Consider the following 22,261-nt stretch of genomic DNA (forward strand, 5'->3'; position numbering starts at 1 on the left):
TTAATTAAGGTAAGGAACATGCAAAGATGTAAGGAAGGTAATGGGTTGAAGAAAGACAAAGTTGCAAGGATGATAGGTTGTTTGCACAGAGTAGGACAGTATAATAGATTGTAGCTGGTTTTAAACTTCATCGATTGTTCTGTATTACTTTTAAACAGTCATTTTTTTCTTTCTTTTTTTCCTTTTTTTTTTTTTTTTTTTTACAAAAGACAGTAAAATTGTTTTTTTTTTTTAGTTTCTTGGTCATAAAATAACATTTTAATTTCTTTTTTTTCTGAGTAATGTACCAGATAAAGTCTAATAAACCAACCTTTAATTAAATTGCAGGGAAAAGAACTAAGATGTGGGCAAGAAAATAAAGAAAATGGGGCATGATGAGAACTGTAACATATGAAGGGGGTGGGGCATTGTTGGAAACCTCCTTCTGGCAGTGGAACAGCAACACTTTGAAAGCCAGCAGAGCTGGAACTGATTGGGCATGGAGTGGAATTGATAAACAATGCTCTTGTCGGAGTAGAAGGCCATTTTAGATGTCTCAGTGGTGAGGTGTTTAAATGTGTTCTGAATGCATGTGAGTGTCTGCATACATGACAATGACTTTGAGTGTTTGTATATGAGTTTTCTGTGTGTTTATGCACAGATGTGTGTTTTAGAGAAATGCATCGCTCAATGTGTTTATGTCTAATGTTTTGTATATATTTGTGTATATGTGTGTGTATGTCTGAGGATGTTTCGATAGCATATGAGAATGAAGGCATTTAGCAGACAGCCAGGTCACAGTGCTGGAGGCTGGCCCTTAGTTGGATGACCTCTGACCTCTAGGGTTCAGCTACGACCTCTCCATCTGGCTGAGCTCCTGTGACTCTGAAAATGTCAAAAGAGGAGAAATACATTATGTAAACAGCTAAAAAATTTAACAATAGCATCACTGTGTACAGTAGTCCATGCATGTAATGTAAATAAACTAAAAGAATTCCACACACATTCAAGTAAGATTACAACAATATGCAGGGCTCAAATGACAGAAAATTGTTCTTTTTGAAACATTATAGTAATAATTGATCAATAGGTGCGTTTACACTTTTTGCTTCCATCAGAATGAATTCATTCAATCCGAACATAGTGTTTACATGAACGGTAAATAAAGTGATCAGGTTGATGTGTGCGTTTACATGTCACAAGCTTCTGATCGGATTTACTCTTTTGATATGCACACACTGCATGAATAAGCAGTTTCCCGCTGCTGTTTTAAAAAGCACACGTTATATTTATCTACTTCGGGTCCTAATTAGGTGACGCCCAGCACATGAACTGTTGTGCTGCTTAACTTTACTTTAGCAAAAAAAAAAAAAGTTGTAAAAGTGTCTCTTCCCACACTCAAAACTAGACGTCTGTTGATGAGAGCCTTAAACGAGGACTGGTGGGACGTGGTCGTGTTCCACTTCACATACGCTGAGTGAAAGGGGAGATTTATAATGACAGGACACTTATTTGTAACACTTTATTCACCAGGAAGAACATCTCTTTCCGCTTGTCATATGTCATTACGCTATTTCTACGTCACTGCGCATGCGCAGTACTTTTCAGTTTCGGTTTTCAATCCGAACAAATGTTTACCTGGCCTCTCTCTCGGATTACAAAAGGGATAAACCACCCCTTACAATCCAATCGAAATTTTAGTTGGATCGAGCCAATTCAATCCGATTGACATGTTTACATGTGACATTTTTATTCTGATTGTGCTTCTGTTCCTATTACGATCAGATTAGAAGAGTCAATGTAAACACAGCTAATGACTGATAGGCTTAAATTCTGAGTCAAATTTGGGACTTTATCAAGAACCACACTGTACAAATGTCACCAGTGAATTCTGCTATCAAATGCTACCCACAGTAAATACAAAAGCTGATGTAACAGTTTCTCACCTTTTAGGGTTGCCTGGTCGTCTTTTGTTTCTTTAGGTTCACTGTTGACTACAGGGTGGGCACTGCCCTCTTTATCCTCTACCTTTGTGATGTTTGAAGAACCCTGTGGGCCAGGAAGGGGACATTCTTCCTCCCATCCATATTCTCCCCACCTTCCCACCCCGTGCAGTCCATCCCAAGAGTCTGAACTACGGAGGCTAAGGCGTCTCATTCGTGAGACAGTGTCCACCTCCCTCATGCGGGCAAGTCTCTCCTCTGAGCCATGCCCGGGTGGGGCTGTAAAAAGAGCCTCTATTCTATGGGAAAGTCCACGGGTCCGTCGATCTACACTTGAAACCTGACATTCACCTGGACCTTGAATCCGACCCTTATCAATGCCTTGGCTAGCAACAGCTTGTGTTTTATCTTTTTCCACTTGATCAGTGCTAGAGACTGGACTGCTACTGTCTTCACCAAGACCCTGCTCAGGCTTAAGTGTTATTATATTTCTGTCTGAACCTGACTCTTGGGTATTTTCATCTACTTCCCAGTCTGAATCATCTGTGCCTTGGCCATCAATCCCACATCCACGCCAACCCCCCAGACCCAGTTTTTCACCACCTCCTTCCTGTCTATCATTGTCTAAACCCCAAGTCTCTCCACCAATACCCCATCTCTCAGCATCAAGGGACCGCCTCTCTCTGGACCAAAATCCACCTTGACCCAAACTTTCCCCTTCCCACCCACCCTTCTCCCAATCTAACCCTAAAGATAATCTACGATTAGGATAAGGAAGTACAGAAAGGGGAAGGTGATCTGGTGGAAATTCAGGTCGTAGCTCTGAATCTAAACCTGAATGAGTCCATATTGCAACCTTATTTGCCCTCAAGATCACATTTGGTTCTTTCTTTTCCTCAGAGGTTGTATCACTATTTTGCTCTGTTCCTTCAGTAACAGGGTCTTTCTGCTCGCATTTCTCTTGATCTGTTTCAGTCGTTTCCCTAGATGTTTCCTCTTCTTTCACTTTCTCTGTCACTTCAGGTTGTTGGATTTCAGGTGTCTCAGTTTGCTCTGTTTCTGTCTCTTTTACTTCAGAATGTTTCTGCTCAGCATTGGCAGTATCATCTTTCATTTCAGTGGCTAAAATGTTGCTCACTTCATTTTCAATTGACACACTGCCAGGAATGTCTTTATCACCTTTAACCTTGTTTGACTCATCAAGGTTCTCTTCTGAACCCTCTCCTGTGATCAGAGTAGCAATATGCTTTTCAGCTAATGAAAGCTGCATCTTCCAGTCAGCAGGAACCTCTGGGTTAGTCTCTAAACCTGCTTTGTCACCAACAGGATTTCCGGTTGCAAGGCTACAGAGCACACCCCTGTTACTAAGGAACCTGTTAGTGTGGCTTGTTACCCTCCTAAAGCCTGAGCTCCTTTCCTCCCTGAATAATGACATTGGCTCCTGTCTCCCTTCTAATGCTGAAGAACAACATGGCTGCTCAGAATCTACAGGAGGCCTACCAGGTATGGGCACATGCTGTGGCGTTTCGATGCTCATGGCGCTTCCTGGTTTGGATTTGATAGAAGCTCGGCTAACTGCCCCAGATTCACGGGCCATTTGGAGAGTTTGACAGATGTGCTCATAGTCAGGTGGGCTGGTTAGAGTGGAGGCATCTTGCATGGGCTGTCTGTCTGCCCATGGTGCCTCGGCTGCAATGGAAGAGGTGGAGGAGGTTTGTGCAGTCAAATCATCATCTCTTTGGGTCTCTTTGGGGGCTGGTATATCCAGCTTCACTGATCTGCAGGCTTTGCGTTGGGTTATCTGGGACATGACTGTTTTGTAATCTCTGAAACCTGGTTCTGGTGGGGGGGCAGCAGGACAAATCTCCTCTCTCAGCTGTTTGCTGAAGCTCACACTCTTCCCAGTTGATGGTCGGGAAAAGGCACTCTTCACCTCCCTGTATTCTGGGTCACTTCCAGGCACCAAGCTTGGTCGAAGAGCGGTTGAAGGCATTCCAAGTGGATCTGAAGATAACCTGGATTTGATGCGGTCAGGGATTTGCATGGAGGAGCGGTTGGGAAGGTTATTGCTGGCAGTACTGAGCTCCAGGATATCTTTGTAGGCCTCATTAAGATCCTCAATGCACTGGTCCACGCTGGGGCGTTTACCTGCTTGGTCTTGTGCCTCCTTATTGATGGTCTCAAGATCCTCAATAGCGTCCCATGGCAGTCGGCTTACTGGCTTCAGCAAGAACTGTTCAAATCCCTCAGGGTTTGGCCCTGTGGCTGATTTTTCCTCCTCAGTCTTATCTGATGGTGGGGACTGAGCTGGGGGCTGTGTTGGTGGGGGAGGAGGAGGTTGAGATGGAGGTTGGTTCGGAGGTGGGGGTGGAGGGTGTGGCGGGGGATGTAATGGAGGTCTGTGAGAACCTGTGCTCCTGGTGAAGGTACCTGTCCGTGAAAAAGCACTGTTGCTGGATAGTTTTAGGCTTTTCTGGCCCTTCATGGGATACCCGTAAGGGGTGCTGGGGTCAGGAGCTCCTGAAGCCATTGGAGCTGCTGGAGTCGGCGGAACTGAAGGAACTGATGGAGCCGGTGGAGCTGACGAAGCCCCAGTGGCCCCTGGGGCAGCCTCTGGAGCCACTGATGTAGTCTTACCAGGAGAGGTTACCTCTGGGGCAGCAGGAGCATCTTGTGCTTCTGTATTGGTGGGGCCTTGATTTGCATTGCTCTTTGTGGGCTCAGGGCTCGTCTGGGTCTCCTGATCACGGTACTGGTCCCCTGGCCAAGCCCCAGAATACCGTCGGAGCTCATCATGTGGATTTGGCTTAAAGATCCTAGAGCGTGAGTTCCTTCTCCGATGCGCTCTCCTTGTGGCAATGCTACTGGACCCGCTGCCAAGTGTGAGTGCTTGTAGCTCTAAATCAGTGGAGGTGGTGGATGTGCTTTTGAGGCTTTGGTTTGGCAGAGAGCCGAGGGTGTTGCTGTTTTCACTGGATGAACTTGGTGGAGGAGGAGGAGGAATTGGAGGAGAGTCTGATTCTTTCTCTTCGTTGTTGTTTTGATCCCGAGATTTTGCACTGGACTGAGAAAGTGGTACAGACACAAGGCAAAAGATAGTCTCACTGAGTTTCTTTTTCACACTCTTTTTCTCAGGTTCCTGGACTGGTTCTGTCTTTACAGTTGAAACACTCTCTGAAGAACCTTTATCCATGGATTTGTCAGCCTTTCCAGACTTGTCAGTGATCTTCTCAGATTTTATCTGGACTGTACTGCTATCTCCTTTTATCTGCTTGTCACCCTTAATCAACTTGTCTGTAAATTTTTCAGATCTACTTTGTCTTTCTAAGATTTTATCTGCTTTAAGCTGTTTTTCTAAAATTCTATCAATCTTCAAGTGCTTTTCTATGAGTCGTTCAGCTTTACTTTGCTTGTCTGAAATTCTATCTGATTTTATGGGCTTTTCGGGGAATTTCTCTGACTTGACTTCAGGATTAATTTGTTTGTCTGTATACCTGTCGGCCTTGACTTGATCTGGGATCCTGTCTACTTGTATCTGGTCAGTTAATCTTTCTACCTTTACTTGTTTGTCTGTAAACCTGTCTGGCTTTACTTGTTCTATAGGCTTGTCTAATTTTATTAGGTCGGTAACTCGATCTAGTTTCACTTGCTCTGTTACTTTATCTTGGTCTGTTTTTGTCTGTTCAGCACCTCTCTCAACTTTGACAGGCTCTGTTACTCTCTCAACCTTAACTTGTTCAGTGATTCTGTCTACTCTAGTCTGTTGATCTGTACTTCTGTCTGTTTTAATTATTGGTTGCAGGGGTCTGAGTTGAAAGGCTGGTGGGTACTTGGCACAGCTCTGGTCAGGTGCTACAGTTTCACTGCCTTTATTCATCGCCTTGTGCCAGCGGTTAGTATTCTCCTGTTCAGTGAGAGCCGGTTTGTTAGTTTCCATGCTAAGACTTGGTCCCTGTGAAGGGAGAAAGGCACTATCATGTGTGGATTGTCCTAAAGTTGCAGCGCAGGGAAGCTCTTTGTTGACATGTCGGATCTTATCCGCGTCAGTGAGCGAGTTTCCACAAGGCCCCCCTGAGACATGCCTGATACGTGGGTCTTCAAATGGGACATACTGCACAAGTCCTGGACGGCTAGGTCCGACAGGCCCTGGATGCACAGGTCTTCTTGGAACCACTGCCATGCTCCTGTCTTCACGCCGTTCAGACCATGACAATCCTGAAGTCCTGGAAAACCACTGGCCCATCTCTGCACTCACAGGCTCACGTTTCCATCGGACAAGAGCAGAATCTGCTCGGTAGTTCTGTCCACTCCTGGGTGGCAGGAATCTCCTGTAGGAGGGGGGTGGGATGTAACCAGGGGGCTCCATACCAGTAAGTTCATGGTAAAATAGATCTGTCCTATATGATTCTGGTCTCAGGAGCTCTGCACTTTGGGAGTAACAAATGGACCGGTCTCGAAGCAGTTCTGAGCTCTGAGAGTAACAAAGGGATCGGTCCCGTAAGAGATCGGCACTATGTGAGTGGCTGAAAAAACGATCACGCAGTAGTTCTGCACTCTGTGAATGACTGATAAATCTGTCTCTTAGTGGTTCAGCACTTTGAGAGTGGCTCAGCATGCGATCTCGAATAGGTTCTGCACTCTGTGAAAAGCAAATGGATCGATCTCTTAGAGGCTCTGCACTCTGAGAATAACAACCAGACCGGTCTCTGAGTGGTTCTAAATTCTGAGAGAAGCACACTGAGCGGTCTCTGGGTTTGGACACAGGTTCAGAGGACAACGTTTCCCAGCTCCCCCTGTTTTGCTGGTGAGTCTCATAAGATGGTGGCTTGACGGGGCGGCTGAACCGTGGCTTTGGTACAACTGCAGAAGGAGCATGACTTTGTGTCTGACCACTCCACCTTTCCCCTGCTGGCCATTCACTGTGGTATCGACCATATGGAGCAGAGCTGCTGCTTCTTTGTGTAGGGGGGTGATTTGGGGCACTGGATTGAGGCAGTTCTCCATAGTGGGGATCTTCTGGGGAAAGGACTCGTGGGAGCGACTGGGACTTGGCTCGCACTGTGGTGGAAACACTGCAATCTGCTGGTCGCAGTCGGTGTTGCTGCTCCTGAGACCAATGTTCAGCCTCGCCATCTGACAGCTGCCGGCCCAAGCCCACTGCAGGGTGCCACTCCTCTGTTCCCAGGCTCTGGCATTTTCTCTCTCCAGTCACATGTAACGTCTCTGGGCCTGAGTCTATAGGTTCCCGTATCCATGGGCCTTCCTCCCAGCGTGCCAGTGGCCTCTCAGCCCTCAGCTCCTCAACAGCTAGTACTGGACCTCGCCACAATCCTCCAGACACTCTGAGTTCCCTGGGATCAGCATAGTCCAATAGAGCACTGAAGTCCTGTCCCCTCCTTCTCCAGAATGCAATATCTCGCTCATCTGCATGTTCAGAGAACGTCAGGCTGGGAGCATCATAGAACCTAGCAACAGAGACAAATATATGTCATTTATGAAGGTAGAATTTTTTTTTTAAATGCACTCTGAAATCATCTTTAAATGATGATTAGGTCACAGAAATGAATAAAATTATATTCATATAGTCCATTGCTATTTGCACTTAGTGTAAATAGCATCTATCGCTAAGAAAATATGCTATTTTCACTTAGTGTAAATGGCATCTAATTATAATATAATAGTGTAAATTGCATCCAGGATAATGATGAAACACATTCAACATAAATCTGCTGATAACTTGCAAAATTTCAAACAAAATAGATGTAATTTATTAGTGTCAGTTGAATTTGTTTAATATCTCTAAACTCTCAAAAAATGTAATGTTAATGTTAAAGGGGTCATCGGATGGCCATTTTCCACAAGTTGATATGGTTCTTTAGGGTCTTAATGAAAAGTAGATAACATACTTTGGTTAAAATTTCTTAGTGATAGTAAAAACAGCACTTTTTACATGACACATCACTCAGGGAGGGTCTAAGTTAAGACAGCAGTGTCATTCAACTATAGTGGGAATGGACTGTGACCTCACACAAAAAAGAAGCTGAAAATGATTTTAGTAGATAAAAAAAAAAAACACTGGGTGGATTTTTATTAATATTGAGTGGTTGTGTACACACACTGCCAACACATTTATGTTCAAACAACTTGTTAAAGTGCATATCGCATCCGATGAACCCTTTAAATGTTTTGATGTGTGTCTTTTAGGTGTCATAAACCTTGACCATGCTAGCCAAGATCGGTGTTCACCGGTGATGATTGCCATTACTTTTTGAAATGGCTTGTGGCAGGGATATTTAATGCAGATTATTTAATGCAGTCCTTGATCATACTTTTCTTTTCTTTGTATTTTTCTGTGCTTCACCATGTAATGCTTTGATACACTTATTTGGAAAGTGTCTTTACCTGCAAGTCGTTCATAAACTCAAGATCTTAAAGACCTTCTTCACAGCTTCCGAACGATGAGGCATATTCAGATTTTCTTTCTATTGGTAAATATCCATTTCATCCAAAGTTTTAACATGTTACTGTTTATAATCACTGCTACAAACAATTAATTGTGTGAGCGAACTTTTCGAATGATTCAAAGTGACTCACAAACCGATTCACATTGAGGTTTTGCTAACTTATTTGCTGATTGATTTACTCACAAAACTTACATCGATTTTCTGTGTCTGATTCTAAAACAAAATACAACAGAAAACACCCGAATTAGACAAGTAAGTGAGTTGCTCTGACACCTGCAGCACCAGTCAATAGCACATAATAGATTTAAATCATTTTTATTTATCTTTCCTGCCATTTCTTTTAATTTAACTTTTGGTGACATATTTATGTGTTATGGTTATGTTAGCTGCTCATCAAAAACATAGGTATGGTGAGGATTTGAACTGTCTACTTACATGCTAAATGAAGCTACTACACACTAGTATGATGCAGGCCTAGGCTAACTTAATGGTTTAAAAATCCATTTTAATAGTGAAAATATATATTTTTTTATTATTGGTTCAGAATCTCGTAAGAATTTGATGTGAAACAAACTTTTAAAGGCAACAAATTCGATTCGATTTTAATTTAGATTTTTAATTTTAGATTTAATTGTGGATTTTAAATTATATACATATATATATATATATATATATATATATATATTTTTTTTTTTTTTTTTTTTTTTTTTTTTACAATGGTCAAAATTCACTTAAACCAATTGGAATTAATTTAAATCCAAGGGGCCATTCACATCAAGAACTTTAATTAAAGATCATATTTTCAACACCAATGAAGACATTGTTCTTTGTGGACACTTTACAGTGCACACTTACCCACTGTCTGTAGCTAGAGAGTCACCCAGAGGTTGCAGTTCACCAAGGAAAGCAACAGGAACCTCCAGTCTCCGTTGAATTCTTTCATGGCCCTCATTAATGTTGTTATTGTTCTCTGGGTAGGCCTTCACTGGGGCCGGCCTGTACACCCCCGTGCCTGCTTCTGCTCCCCCCTCAATTGTCCCAAATCCATTCAGAGTTCCACCACCACCACCACCACCTCCAGCAGGCCGGTTCTCTACATTATCACGGCGACATTCGTTGTTTCGATTGTCATAAGGCGCAGAGGAAGAGGAGGAGGCAGGGCCGCCCCTGGGCAGTTTGTATCCATGAGAGATCAGCAGGTCCTCCACACTGTACATGATGTGTGTGTGTGTGTGGACGGAATTGGAAAGGGAGCCCAAAGGCGTGTGTAAGTGTGTGTGTGTGGCCTATGGGCAGTGCTGGTGCAGCAGGCGGGGACACAGCTGCTCAGCAGAGGCCATCACTGGAGAATAAGAGAGACAGAGAGGTAGAGAGAACATTACACTCTAAAACAATAACCATCTGCTCTGCAGAGACCTAACCATCTTCTTGGTTGAGCACATGAAACTTTAAAGCTACATTAGAAGCATCTATTCTTTAGATCTGATGTGGACACACCCTGTCGGGTTATTATATAACCAATGCACAAAATCTTCAAGTGCAAACTCAGAAGTGCAGCTTAAAGTCATTGTGTTACTCTGCACCCATTTCACAGCCATTATCTGGGCTTGCATGATATTTTTCAGCTTTTTTATGATTCTCAACATATATATCTCAGTTGTAGAGGAACCAGATTCACTGTTGCCATGCAGATTTAAAATGTTCAATACAAGTAAAATACAGTAACAAAATTATCAAAGCATGTTTTTCATGGTGTTTCTCACCAAAATAACAGGAATTGTAATCTTTACTCATTTTGATTGACTGTATATATACTTATATAATAATACAACATAATTTGGTTGTATTTGTACATATGGTACAGACACTTTTGTATTTTTTGAGTGATAATGCAAATGAATCTTGAATTTTTCATTAAAATTTTGAACTGATTAATTGAAACAGACAGTCAGAAATCAGATTGAACTGACTCACTGAAACTGAATGATTAAAAAACATGAATATATCTAAAAACAACAAACAACACCAAATGCAATTATAAAAAAAACTGTTTTCAAAAAGGTATTCTGAAAAAAATAACATGAAAAATTTAGTGGGAACCAAGACAAGTGTCAATAACAAGACACAAGTATCATGCATTTTAAATAAATAAACTGTGTGTGTCTGTATATACAGTACATATAGACACACACACACAAACATAAACAGTACATACTATATAGATAGATAGATAGATAGATAGATAGATAGATAGATAGATAGATAGATAGATAGATAGATAGATAGATAGATAGATAGATAGATAGATAGATATTGATATATTGACTTTTACAAAGAAATACGTGCTTACGTTGCAATGGATAATGTTTAATGTTAATGTATACTGAAAATATGTAGTGTTTACTAAGAAAAACATTTCACTCACAAATTGCAAGTACATTCTTCAAATAATTATAAACAGCAAGTAACACTTTGAATTAAACATGGAATTCTGAGGCAGAAACACGTTTTTAAAGATTTTTTCCATGCATGCCTAAAAATCTTTGTTTTATTTACAACTTTTGAAAAATCACTCACATACATATTTAATGATAAAGATTATAGGTCACATTTACACAAGAGACATACCTACTTACAAATCAGCAAATACTGAAATACTGAAAATTTGAATTTATGTTTCAATGACTGTTCAAAAATAATCATCTAGTAACATTCTATCTGATTTGCCAATAGAGCAAAACAGTTTCCATGGTGATTTAAAATAAATGAACCACACCTCAGTGCTGAACATATCAAAGCAGTAACCTTTGATCCCAGCAGTGACCTTTAATTGACCTTGAACTAGGTTAAAAGAAAAAGAGAGATAATGACCTTGACTCGTGCTTTGCAGCAGCTCTGTGTGCATTTGTGTGTGTGTGTGTGTTTGCCAAAACACTATCTTGTTTTCTTGAGTAATGCTTAGACTGATTTAATGAGTGGCATTCGGTCAGGTTGAATTCACAGTGAGCCATGCAATACCACCAGCTACGCTTGAGGCTTTGGCTAGATCCTTTTTTAACTAGTCAGGAGCCTGCTTACCGTCTCTGCACTTTTTTGTTGTCAACACACACACACCTGACCTCCGGATGACCTCTATGCGAAACAATTTCTGCGCAATTAGATGCATGACATAACCAGTACATTAAACTACTGTCTAATGAATCCAGAAACCACACGCATAAAATATGCATACTTTTGTCAGTGTGTTTTGTTTCCGTTTGCAGTCTGAAAACCTCTCTGTGGGTCGGTTATCGCATTGCAGAATCCTTAAAACCACCCATGCTTTAACAACCAATGTAAATTTGTGAAATATGGGGTTGAAATTACATTGAGGTTGAGGATATTGCATTTCCCCTGCCAGCTGTAACTCTGATTGGTGTGGTATAGGAGTGACATCATCACTGTGAGCAGCCAATCGCGTTCCTCTGAGTCTGAATCAGCTGTAACCTACAGCAGAATTCTACGTAAAACTAAATAAAGAGTGAAAAATCCAACAATGTTGTTTGATACACAGCTCTCGCTCTTTTACTGCCTGTGACACAGTTAACCTAGCCTCCTCCCTCCAATACTGCATTCTCAACAATACCAGTGCAAATGCAGGTGTCATCGCAGGCTGATCATATCACACCAGCAATAGTGCTCCTTTTTAGTCGTAGGGATCAGGGAAGAGAGACGGCAATAGTCAAAGTGTGATTTGACCATGACAGCTGCTGTCAACGATAGCACATCGGTGTTGCTGGGTAGAAAAAGGGGTGTTGCTGCCTCATGTTGATTGAATATGAGAGTGTCACAGCATCACCACTGGAATGGAGGTTCATAATTACAACCATTGACTGTATCCCAGAGGGGGACTTCACAAAACACTGATCTGACATCATTTATCTAATCTTGTCATTCACAAATCTTCTGTGATTTACTAATATATCTGCTCACTATACGTGTATGTATATGTATGTACATTGCATCATAAATGCAAACACGTTTGCATATTCTTTTTTGTCTTACAATTTATCCTTCGTTTATCACTGATCATTAAAAAACTTTGAAAGCTGAAAGGTAATGACAAAATATCACCAGAAATGCCTATTCAGCAAAATGCTAATGCATTTCTGTTATGCAGTTTCTTTTGTAGATATGCATTACATTAGAAATGCAAAAAAAAAAAACATTACCATGTAAAAAAAAAAAAAAAAAAAAAAACATTTAAAAGATAAGTATCACTAACACTGCACATCCAGCTGAATTTTTATGACTTTTTCATGAATTATTGTTGTTTTCTGTATCTGCATTAAATCACAAAAAAAAAAAAACATATTCAAAACATTAATATGCACTTCACACGCCTATCATGATGGCATCAGCAGCCTAGATGTGTGTCAGATAATACAAACAAACTTCACCATATGCACACACTTCAGTAAGGACTAATCACAATGAAATGTTTTAATATCTTAAGTGTTTCTCCTAGATTAAAAAGAGTGCAAATTTAGATCTACGCTTAAAGGGACAGTTCACCTCAAAATTAAAAATCCTGCCACCATGCTGTTTTTAACCCGGATGACTTTCTTTCTTACATAAAATGCAAAGCTGTTAAGCAGAATGACAATCTCAGTCACCATTCACTTTCACTGTAAGCAAAGAAATGCAATGTAAGTGAATGGTGACTAAACCTATCATTATGTCTAACATCTGCTTTGTGTATCACAGGAGAAGGAATGTCATGGGAGTTTGAACGAGAGTAAATGATGACCGAATACTCATTTTAAAGATAACTGTGCTTCTAATAACCCTGACTTTTCTCCTGAGCAAAAAGATCTAATTACACATGTCTTTCCCAAAGTGCAACGTTCTCAAATATTTCTCAACAAATTCTTCCATGAACTTAATTATTTGAGCTATGCTATTTTTTCTAATTCTAGACTCATATCTCGAGCAATGCTCTCCATCTAATTTCAGGAAAAACATCTGCGACAAAGTAAAAAAAAAAAGAAAAAAAAGAAAACATAAACCAAAAACACTTTTTAATGAAAGTATAGGAGATGCATGTTCATCTAACTCCCTTTCCACCTCCACTTCTGTTTCTACTCACTTCTATTAAGGCATTAAGAAGTCCAGAATATCTATTTAGAGCATGAGTTGGGTCTTGAGCCCTCCATCATGGTCAACAAGCCAAGTGTATTTACCTTAATCTCACTCAAGGATAAAAACCTTAACATGCGAATATTCTCAAAGCTGTAAAAAAAGCAATAAAACGATCCTGTGGTTGAATCCACTGTCTCTAAGGAGCAGGCCAGCTCGATGCTGTAGTGTACGGCACACAGGTATAGCTTCCATCAGCACACGAGCAGGTGATAAAATCACTCCTACATCACTTTTTACAGAATACAGCATTTAATAGGAACCGAATAGAGACAATTCAATTATTATCATGTGTGTACCTGAATTAATTAAGAACTTAGAGCAGAGAGAGAGCGAGAGAGAGAGAGAGAGAGAGAGAGGTGGGGTGGAATGGGTAAAGCAGAGTAACACCCAAACGCACCAAGCATTCCCTACCCTATGGGAAAGGATGTTAATATTAGAGCAAGAAGCCCAACTCAAATGCAATTTCCACCTCTCACTTATTTCATTTCGCTGAACATCTCCACTGCGCAACAAACACATGCAGCTCCTGATGAGCATCAACGCGGCGCACAAGCGCGTAATGTGACCTACAGCATCAGCATCAGCATCAGCACCACCAGCAGCAGCAGCAGCATCAGCAGCACAAACGTGCTATGCTGGCAAAGCCATACTGCAGTGTGTGCCACAGTATACATGATCAAACAGGCCGCTCAGGAACGATTCCACAAGTCAAAAACGCCACGAAAACGCAGCAGGTACAGGAATCACATTGCAGAAACCGAGTGGGGAAAATACGCTGTCATAATCCCGTTTCAAATTTTAAAAATCCTCCCATAGCAACATAAACATATAAATGGCCTAGACTCGCACCGGCAAACGCAAGGTGCGGGACGCGGGTCTTTTTTTTTCGGCTCTCCGCACCATTCGCAAGATGTGTCTTTTGCTGGAGTGTGTGTTTATCTTTTGCATTAGGTGGAAAACACGCGCGCGCGCGCCCACGTTATACTGCTTGTTAATTAAAAAAAGAAATACATGCATGCACGGGCCGGTGGCATATGTGTATATTCGGCCGTTAAAAGGCGCGACGCGCTCCGATGTCATTTCAAATGCATCTGTCTTACCTGGAGCTCGTTTGGCGCGGCCGTCGCAGTTCGCCTGCGCCCAGCATCAGAGGCTGCAGGACGCTTCAGCTGAGCATGCTTATATCAGCGGGCTCTCCTCCTCTCTACGCGGAAGGAGAAAAACGACGTTGGCGAAAATGGTTTCTCCCGAAGTGTGCGCGAAGTTTATTTTTCTTCGCCCGTGTTGACGTCAGACGCGCGTGAAATTGCTGCTTGATTTGACGTTTAGTGGAGCTCGGTTTGCCAGCGCTAATGCGGAGCCTTCCATGGTGGTGGCGGAGTGTGTTCTGATGTCAGGAGCTCTACAGTGAGAGGGGTTCAGATCATGCTAGGTGTGCACACACTCTCGGAAATGAAGGTTCCAGCCCTTAAGGAGAACCTTCAAGTTCCACCCAAAACTTTTTGTGCTCGAGCTCGTCAGAAAAACATCTACTGGTGCTTTAAGGATCTGGCGATCCTTTAATATTACGCAAATTAACTTAATGTTTCTTGAGTGTTAGAATACAATCAATGTTAAAGAACCCAGAAACAACGCTGTCATATGAAGAACCTGTAATCTGTCAACTTTTAGCCTATAGAATAATGTCAAGAACTTTAGCCTTTTCAAGATTTCTATAGATCTGTTTCTATAGATTTTTATAAGAGAAATAAAAAACAGATTATATATATAAATATTATTTTATTAACATCTTCTTGATTACGATGCAGCTATACATAATATACTTTATATATATTTGAATGTGTGTGCAAATTAAGTTTATAAATACACACACACACACACACACAGACATACAAACTAATACACATATCTGGAGAATCCGTAATGATAAAATAACTTTATGTACTGTATCTCCAAAGAAATAGGAAAGAGATCTTTACTAAACTTTTACATTTGTGCATTTAGCAGATGCTTTTATTCGACAAAAACTTACAGTGCATTCAAGGATTACAGATTCACGCATTAGCTTCAGATTGACTGTCTTTGCCTGCATATAAATGAAAGCAGATGACATTATATAATATTCCACATGGACAGACAGAGAGAAAGTCCAAAGTACTGTGTGTTTTGAAACTGCCCATCTGAGCATGGAAATTCTGATATCTGTCTCTCTTGTGTATAAAACCATACCCATTCTCTGAGGGACCAGCCCACACACACACACACACACACCTCATCACCATGGAACACTGACCCAGAATTCCCGGTGCTCTTGATCAGATCAGCACAGTGCGTGCGCTATCCACAATGACACTCCGTAGAGATGCTAGAGGTGAAGGGAGAGAGAAAAAGAGCCTGGATGTCATTCACATGCAATCCTCCCAGCATGCCCTACGTGAGGCGGTGTCATGAAAACATGCATATAAATTACCAATAAAACATACAAGTCTGAGTTTCTTAAACTGATCAACAATCATTTATATGCATAATTCATTTAAACACCACTATAGTTTGTTGTCAGAATAAACTAAGTTAAATAGACCACAAGAGTGTGTTGCACAAGGCCTCTGTAGGGTTTCCCAAGCTCATGTTTGAAAAACTATGTCAGTATTGTATTGAAAAGGAAAGGCAAGGTGAGGAGGGGCGTATTAGACAGATAAGAAAGAGAGCAAGCGAAATGGAATGCATAATATAAAACAGAGTCTCTTTTTTTTATCGTGTTGCAGTTTTCTTTATTCTGAACTGATTTTGGAGGGAAATCTGTGCATTTTTTTACACGTTCCAATGTGTAAAATTTAAACAGGTAAATCCATTCTAACTGATAGCTGAAAGCGCAATCAGATTATTCAATATATTTCATAAACAAGGTCAAAGGGTATGTAAAAGTTTGGAAAAGGTGGACATTTTAGTTCTGCTGATGTGCTGCGGGCGCAGATTCAGTGTAAGCCTGGCTATAAGGCGTTCAAAGACAACCCCACTGAGCTTTGGGGCTTGTACAGATCTGTAGGTCTGTTACTATGTAGAATAGTGAAATGATGAATCTGTGCACTCAGCCTCACTCCAGCCACTGCCCTCCAGTGGCACTTACAGGCATTGCAAGGCAACTAAACTGCAGAGCTGGTCGTATAGAGCACATGGAGACTTCATGCAATCACCTTGCGTCTTAAAGGAACAATGCAAACGTCTATTTTTAAATGATCAGTGTGCTATAAATACAGCGAAAGGAAACGGATATGGTGAAACTCGCAGGCGAATCAGTGAAACAGAAAGGGGCAGAAGAAAAATGACAGAGGACGAAAGAGTCAGAAGGTCAGAGGACAGTCGTTACGTTATTATTTACCCATAATCTCACTGGGTTAAGAGGACACGTTTGTGCATGTGGAAATGATGGTCAATATAAAAATTCTAATATTTAGAATTAGAACTAACAAGATTATTGTTGAATCCATTTTATTATACTAAAAATCTTTAAATGTATCTGATTAGCTCAACAGTTCACGTAATAAAGTAGCATCAATATAAGTGAGTTTGGGGTGGGATTATTTAGCAATTCTGTCTCGCAGTTCCGGTTGGTGCCACTAGTGGCGCCAAATTACAAACGTCTGAGTAGTGTTTTCTTTGAACATTCAATGTACACATCTTAATCACCAGACATTATTTTGAATATACTTTTATTAAGACTTATAATACAGAAATAGTAAAGCTTAAAAACATATTTTAAAAATGTCAACAGCAGCAAAAGCAAGAGGAGAAACCCGCATGAGAGCAGAGTTTGTGCTTACCGTATGTGCTAAAGACATTCAAGTGAGCTACAAAATCACATACAGGACAGCACACGCTAGAACACTTGGGGAAAACACACAGTTTATCTCAGCCTGTTTCAAACTCAGTTTGTAAAGGTGCACTCAGTAATCTTCTTTCCCTTATTTAAAAAAATACAGAAAAAAATGAATTGTACTTTTGAGAAATATGTTTAAAATCATCATATGAGATAAAGATTTATATTGGTAGTCTAAAGAAATCACTACTTTTAATCAGCAAGGACACATGACAGTGATAAAAAAAAACAGTAAATATGACAGTAAATAAAAGACAGTAAATAATGCTGTTCTTTAAATTGTTCTTTTCATAATAATTAATGTTTCCTGAGCAGCAAATCAGCATATTTGAATGATTTCTGAAGGATCATGTGACTCCAAGACTGCAGTAATGATGCTGAAAATTCAGCTTTGCATAATAGAAATAAATTATATTTTAATATATATTCTAATAGAAAACAGTTGTTTAAATTGTCATAATATTTCATATTATTACTACTTTACTCTGTATTTTGATCAAATAATTGCAGCCTTGATGAGAAACATCTTAAAAACAACAAAAGCCTTTGAACTTTCAAAACAATTCTACACTGGCACTAAGAAGTGAGAACTTCAACACCAGAATAAGGAAATCAAATATTACTGAGTGGATTCATTCAGACTCTTCCATACATTTACCCTTCTGAAGTGAGTATAATGAAATTGAATTTTAACTGAACTGAGTTTTTATAATGATGCATTGAAAGCTTTCATTAATAATAAAAGTCACTGTTCTATGTAACATACACACATTACTCTACACAAACACACAGCAGTGCATCACTCATGACAGTGCTGTCTACATTACATGTCAATCTAAATTCTTCAGCATAACTGTTGAAAATGAACATGAAACAGATCTAGGATCAGTGTAGTTTCTTCAACATATGATGAATAATATTAAAGTAGGACTAAAGTTCCTTGCACACCGAGTCTGAAATATTCGAATGCTTTTTTTTTTGTTCATCCTTTTCTATCAAAATGCTTGATTCATTTGCGAAAACACATAAAATCGAACCTGATCCAAATTTTTTATTGATGGACAGCAATTTCAGAGGTAGTGTGTAAACTTGACTGTTAACTTATAACTGTACCCGTCAACTCAAAACATTTCTCTGATTGTGAAAAAAAAACCAAACAGTTTATTCAGCAATGTTGCCATTTCATTAATATCCCATTTTCTTTGTTAGGTTTATTTTGATTGTATGTATTTGTTGGATGCATTTGGAAAACGCCGGTCTTCTTATTTTTGTCAAGCTTGTTTCCCTTGTACAGCTCATTCTCAAATAAAGCATATTGGGAAAAAAACAAAACGATCGGACCAAACCTCTTGACTAACTTAACCAGCTTCACCAGAAAGATCACCCACAAACCAGTCTGGACCAGCATGGGAAGAGACCTGGACTGGCTGGTTTAAGACATCCCTGGTTGCACTACATTAGTTAACATGTCAAAAATGGCCTGTTGAAGTGAAATATTCACTGATTAATATCTTCTCTTATTTCATCTGCAGCAGCAACTGAGCAATGAGTTATTTGTTGTTACGAACACATTTGAACTCAATAAATAAGAGATACACAGAATAGCATTGTGTTTGCATTCAGTCGCAAACAGCTGATCAATCACATGATGATGCTAATTTCTACATTGATTTAATTAGATGTTGAAAAGTTGCTATGGCCTAATAGCATACAATATCTCTCGTATTTGAATCCATTTTAGCCATTTCTCATCTAGATCCGCTCACATAATGACATGACTTTCTCAGACTGTTCGGCAGTCGTGAGCGTGTGCTAATTTTACCACCGGCTGACTCTTAAGAAACTAAAGCTAAACTCTGCTGTGATGTTGCGAATTGGAATGTAATGTCACCATGGTAACACGTTCACTTCTTTTTCAGGTACATGTGAAACTAGCCAACGTGACTGTAAACAACTTGCACTGACTTGTTCTAAAAGATTGCTTTAAAAATAGTCCCGCTCTGGCTGAACACAAAGGCAGTGAAACGTTAGAGACGGTTCAGTTTACTCTAATGATTGGTACTTATACAAATCAGACGTGTTCGTTTGGTTTCAAAACCTAGCAAGTTCCTTAGTTTTAGTCACATTTAAAGGGATAATTCACCCAAAAAATGACCATTCTGCCACTTTCCCACACTCCACTTATTCCAAACCTGCATGAGTTTCTTTCTTTTGTTCAACACAAAAGAAGATATTTTGAAGAGCTGGTAGCCATTGGCTTCCATAGGACAAAACATTATGGAAGTCAATAGGGAACAGAAAGACTTTTACCCACATTCTTCAAAATATCTTCTTTCTGTTCAGCACAAGGTTTGGAACAACATGAGGGTGAGTAAATTATGACATCATTTTCTTTTTTTGGTGAACTATCCCTTTAAAGCAACACCGCATGTGTCCTTCACAGGTTTTATTTCAGTTAGGATGACGTCTAAGTAGACGTCTGACAGTGGGATTGAAATAGAGCTACTGTGTGAACTCGAAGGCAGTGTTGTGGTGAAACATCAAAAGTTAAGATTTAATCTGACCGAAAATACAAGGAGATGCTAGGATTTCCCCTTGGGGAAAGTATTCTATGCTAGGCTTTAGCCACTACACATTTACAAATCTAACTCAAAGACGGTGGCTTGAGGATCGCTGAACAATCCAAAGTTTTAACATCAACTGTGGACTCCTTCGAATATTTTCTGTACCTTTATACATTCTTGCATCCTTTTAAGCCTCAGACTCTGATTGGTCAGTGGTCACACTGCCATTCTGTTCTCCAACAACTGATTGGTCCTGGTATTTGTAACTCCACCCACAGTAAATGTTGGCCCGTCTCCCTCCCTGACAGATTCTGAATCCGTGGACTTCCCCGTTTGCTCAGTCAGATTAGGCCCCTCCCATTTATCTTCATCAAGCCGACTGGAAATCGACCAATAGAGATGAGCGTCTAAACGGGCGGTAGCCAATGCCAGCTCTCTCGCAGAACAGGAGGGCGTGTTCACCTTTAAAAGATCATTTAAAAGAACAACTTTAGGTAGTGTATTTAAAGCATTTATCGTATTCCTCATTCTGTGAACGATAGCTAAAACATAAATCCTGCTCAATTTGACTGCATCTGTCCTTTTACATTCATTTAAGTATTTAGTACATTTACACACGCATATATTATTATTTTTATTAATAAATATAATTAAAAATATAATATTAATTTAAAGAGTAAAATATAAAGAGATATAAATATTGACTAATTATCACAATATTTTTTTTTCAATTAAATAAAATATCTATATAAATATTAACTACATGTAACAACAGTATTTATTTAAATCCATTAAAATGGTTTATTAATTAAATCTAATAATATCTAATTATTGAAAACTATTTTATAAATATTAACTAATGATCACAATATTATTTATTGACTTACTTATTTATACATTCATTCATTTAAATGGTTTATTGTAGATTTATACAAAAATACTCTTTGGCCAAAGGATAGAAAGTAAGAATGTGATTGCACAAGTAATTAGATTTCTTCCAGTGATGTGCATTTATGAGTCTTTTTTTTTTTTTTTTTATTGATTACGCACATAAAAACCCATGAACAAAGAGAGAAATCTCTGTTTTTGCTCTATAATAAAGTGCACGTCAGCGTTGCACAGACAGATGATTATTACACAGATTCTGAAGCTAATTGTTTTAGAGGAAAACTATATGAGAGATGATGCAAACTGCTAAATAAATCCCAGATATGGTGAGACAGCTACTACCCAAACAACAAAATGCATGCAAATAAAGATTAGCATTATTTCAATCAAAAAATTGTTCATAGCCATAGATTTCTGGTTCCCCAAATAACATTTAAGCTGTTTTTTTTTAATGAGAGAGCTTTTTTATAAATCTAAAGAACCTTTCCACTATAAAGAACAATTTGTGGAAAGTAAAAGTTCTGTGGATGTTAAAGGTTCTTCATTGGAGCCATAGATGCCACTAAAGAATGTCATTTAAAAGTGTTCTGCAGAACCTAAAATTGACCGATTAGAAATTCCCATTGTATACCATATACCTCAAATGTGTGGTGAAAAGCCCCATAATCCACGTCAAAAAATCCCTCGGCCAGTGACATCATGGGACTGAACCTGTGTCCCCACAACACCTCTTCAGCCAGGTAAGAGCTCCGCGCCTGACAGGTCATTCCTGTAGATCAGAATATATCTGTCGATTACTAAACACAAATCAATACAGCACATTTCGCATGATAAACCTGAGTATTAGTATACTTACCTGTAGCTTCTACCATCCCCTCCAGGATGACCACAATCTCAAAGTCCTCTTTTTCCAGCTGACCTTGTGACATGTCCCAGAACGGAGAGCGGACGTCGATCTCGTGAGAGATCACCAATGGAGACACCAGGAAGAGACGATCGTCCCCGTCTCGAATCCCACACTGATATCTGTCTGATCCAGTGGAATAAACTCACCTAAAGAGAAAGACAACTAAACAAACGGTTCTGATACGAGAATGTTCCCACCGTGTCTTTGTATGATATAACCAGCAGGTGGCACCCCTTCATCAGTAACTAGGCGTGTGTGTGTGTGTGTGTGTGTGTGTGTGTGTGTTTGTTACCCTCTGTCTTACCCTCCTGTGTCTGTTTGGATTTGATAAGTTTGGCTCTCATGTTGGCGCCCACGATGTGGGAGGATCTCAAGTCCCAACGCGAAACATCAAACAGAGCTGTCATCCCGCAATGAGATGACAGCATTACGAGAGAACACCAGTGTCTCGGCTCGCT

General features: G+C 39.9%; 1 protein-coding gene and 1 pseudogene across 1 annotated transcript; both read right to left on the minus strand.

Moving 5' to 3' along the window:
• Nucleotides 1-223: 223 nt before the first annotated feature.
• LOC113100283 (uncharacterized) lies at nucleotides 224-15,095 on the minus strand. The gene is made up of 4 exons (XM_026265063.1): nucleotides 14,668-15,095; nucleotides 9,242-9,728; nucleotides 1,926-7,387; nucleotides 224-864 (listed from the first exon to the last, which is right to left on the minus strand). Exons 2-4 carry the CDS (start codon nucleotides 9,601-9,603, stop codon nucleotides 830-832), a joined length of 5,859 nt encoding a protein of 1,952 aa, XP_026120848.1. The 5' UTR covers nucleotides 9,604-9,728; nucleotides 14,668-15,095; the 3' UTR covers nucleotides 224-829.
• Nucleotides 15,096-20,105: 5,010 nt separating this feature from the next.
• Nucleotides 20,106-22,256, minus strand: LOC113100282 (G protein-activated inward rectifier potassium channel 3-like; annotated as a pseudogene).
• Between the last annotated feature and the right edge of the window lie 5 nt (nucleotides 22,257-22,261).

This window comes from Carassius auratus, unplaced genomic scaffold (genome assembly GCF_003368295.1).
Source record: "Carassius auratus strain Wakin unplaced genomic scaffold, ASM336829v1 scaf_tig00217221, whole genome shotgun sequence".
NCBI lineage: Eukaryota > Metazoa > Chordata > Actinopteri > Cypriniformes > Cyprinidae > Carassius > Carassius auratus.

What these genes read in the sequence shown, in the direction of transcription:
- LOC113100283 (XM_026265063.1), bottom strand. Translation starts at nt 9,603, where the DNA reads ATGTACAGTGTGGAGGACCTGCTGATCTCTCATGGATACAAACTGCCC. An exon ending in TCTCTAGCTACAGACAGTGG is followed by an intron (nt 7,388 to 9,241) that starts GTAAGTGTGCAC and finishes CTCTGTTGCTAG; the next exon opens with GTTCTATGATGCTCCCAGCC. An exon ending in CGACCAGGCAACCCTAAAAG is followed by an intron (nt 865 to 1,925) that starts GTGAGAAACTGT and finishes TGACATTTTCAG; the next exon opens with AGTCACAGGAGCTCAGCCAG.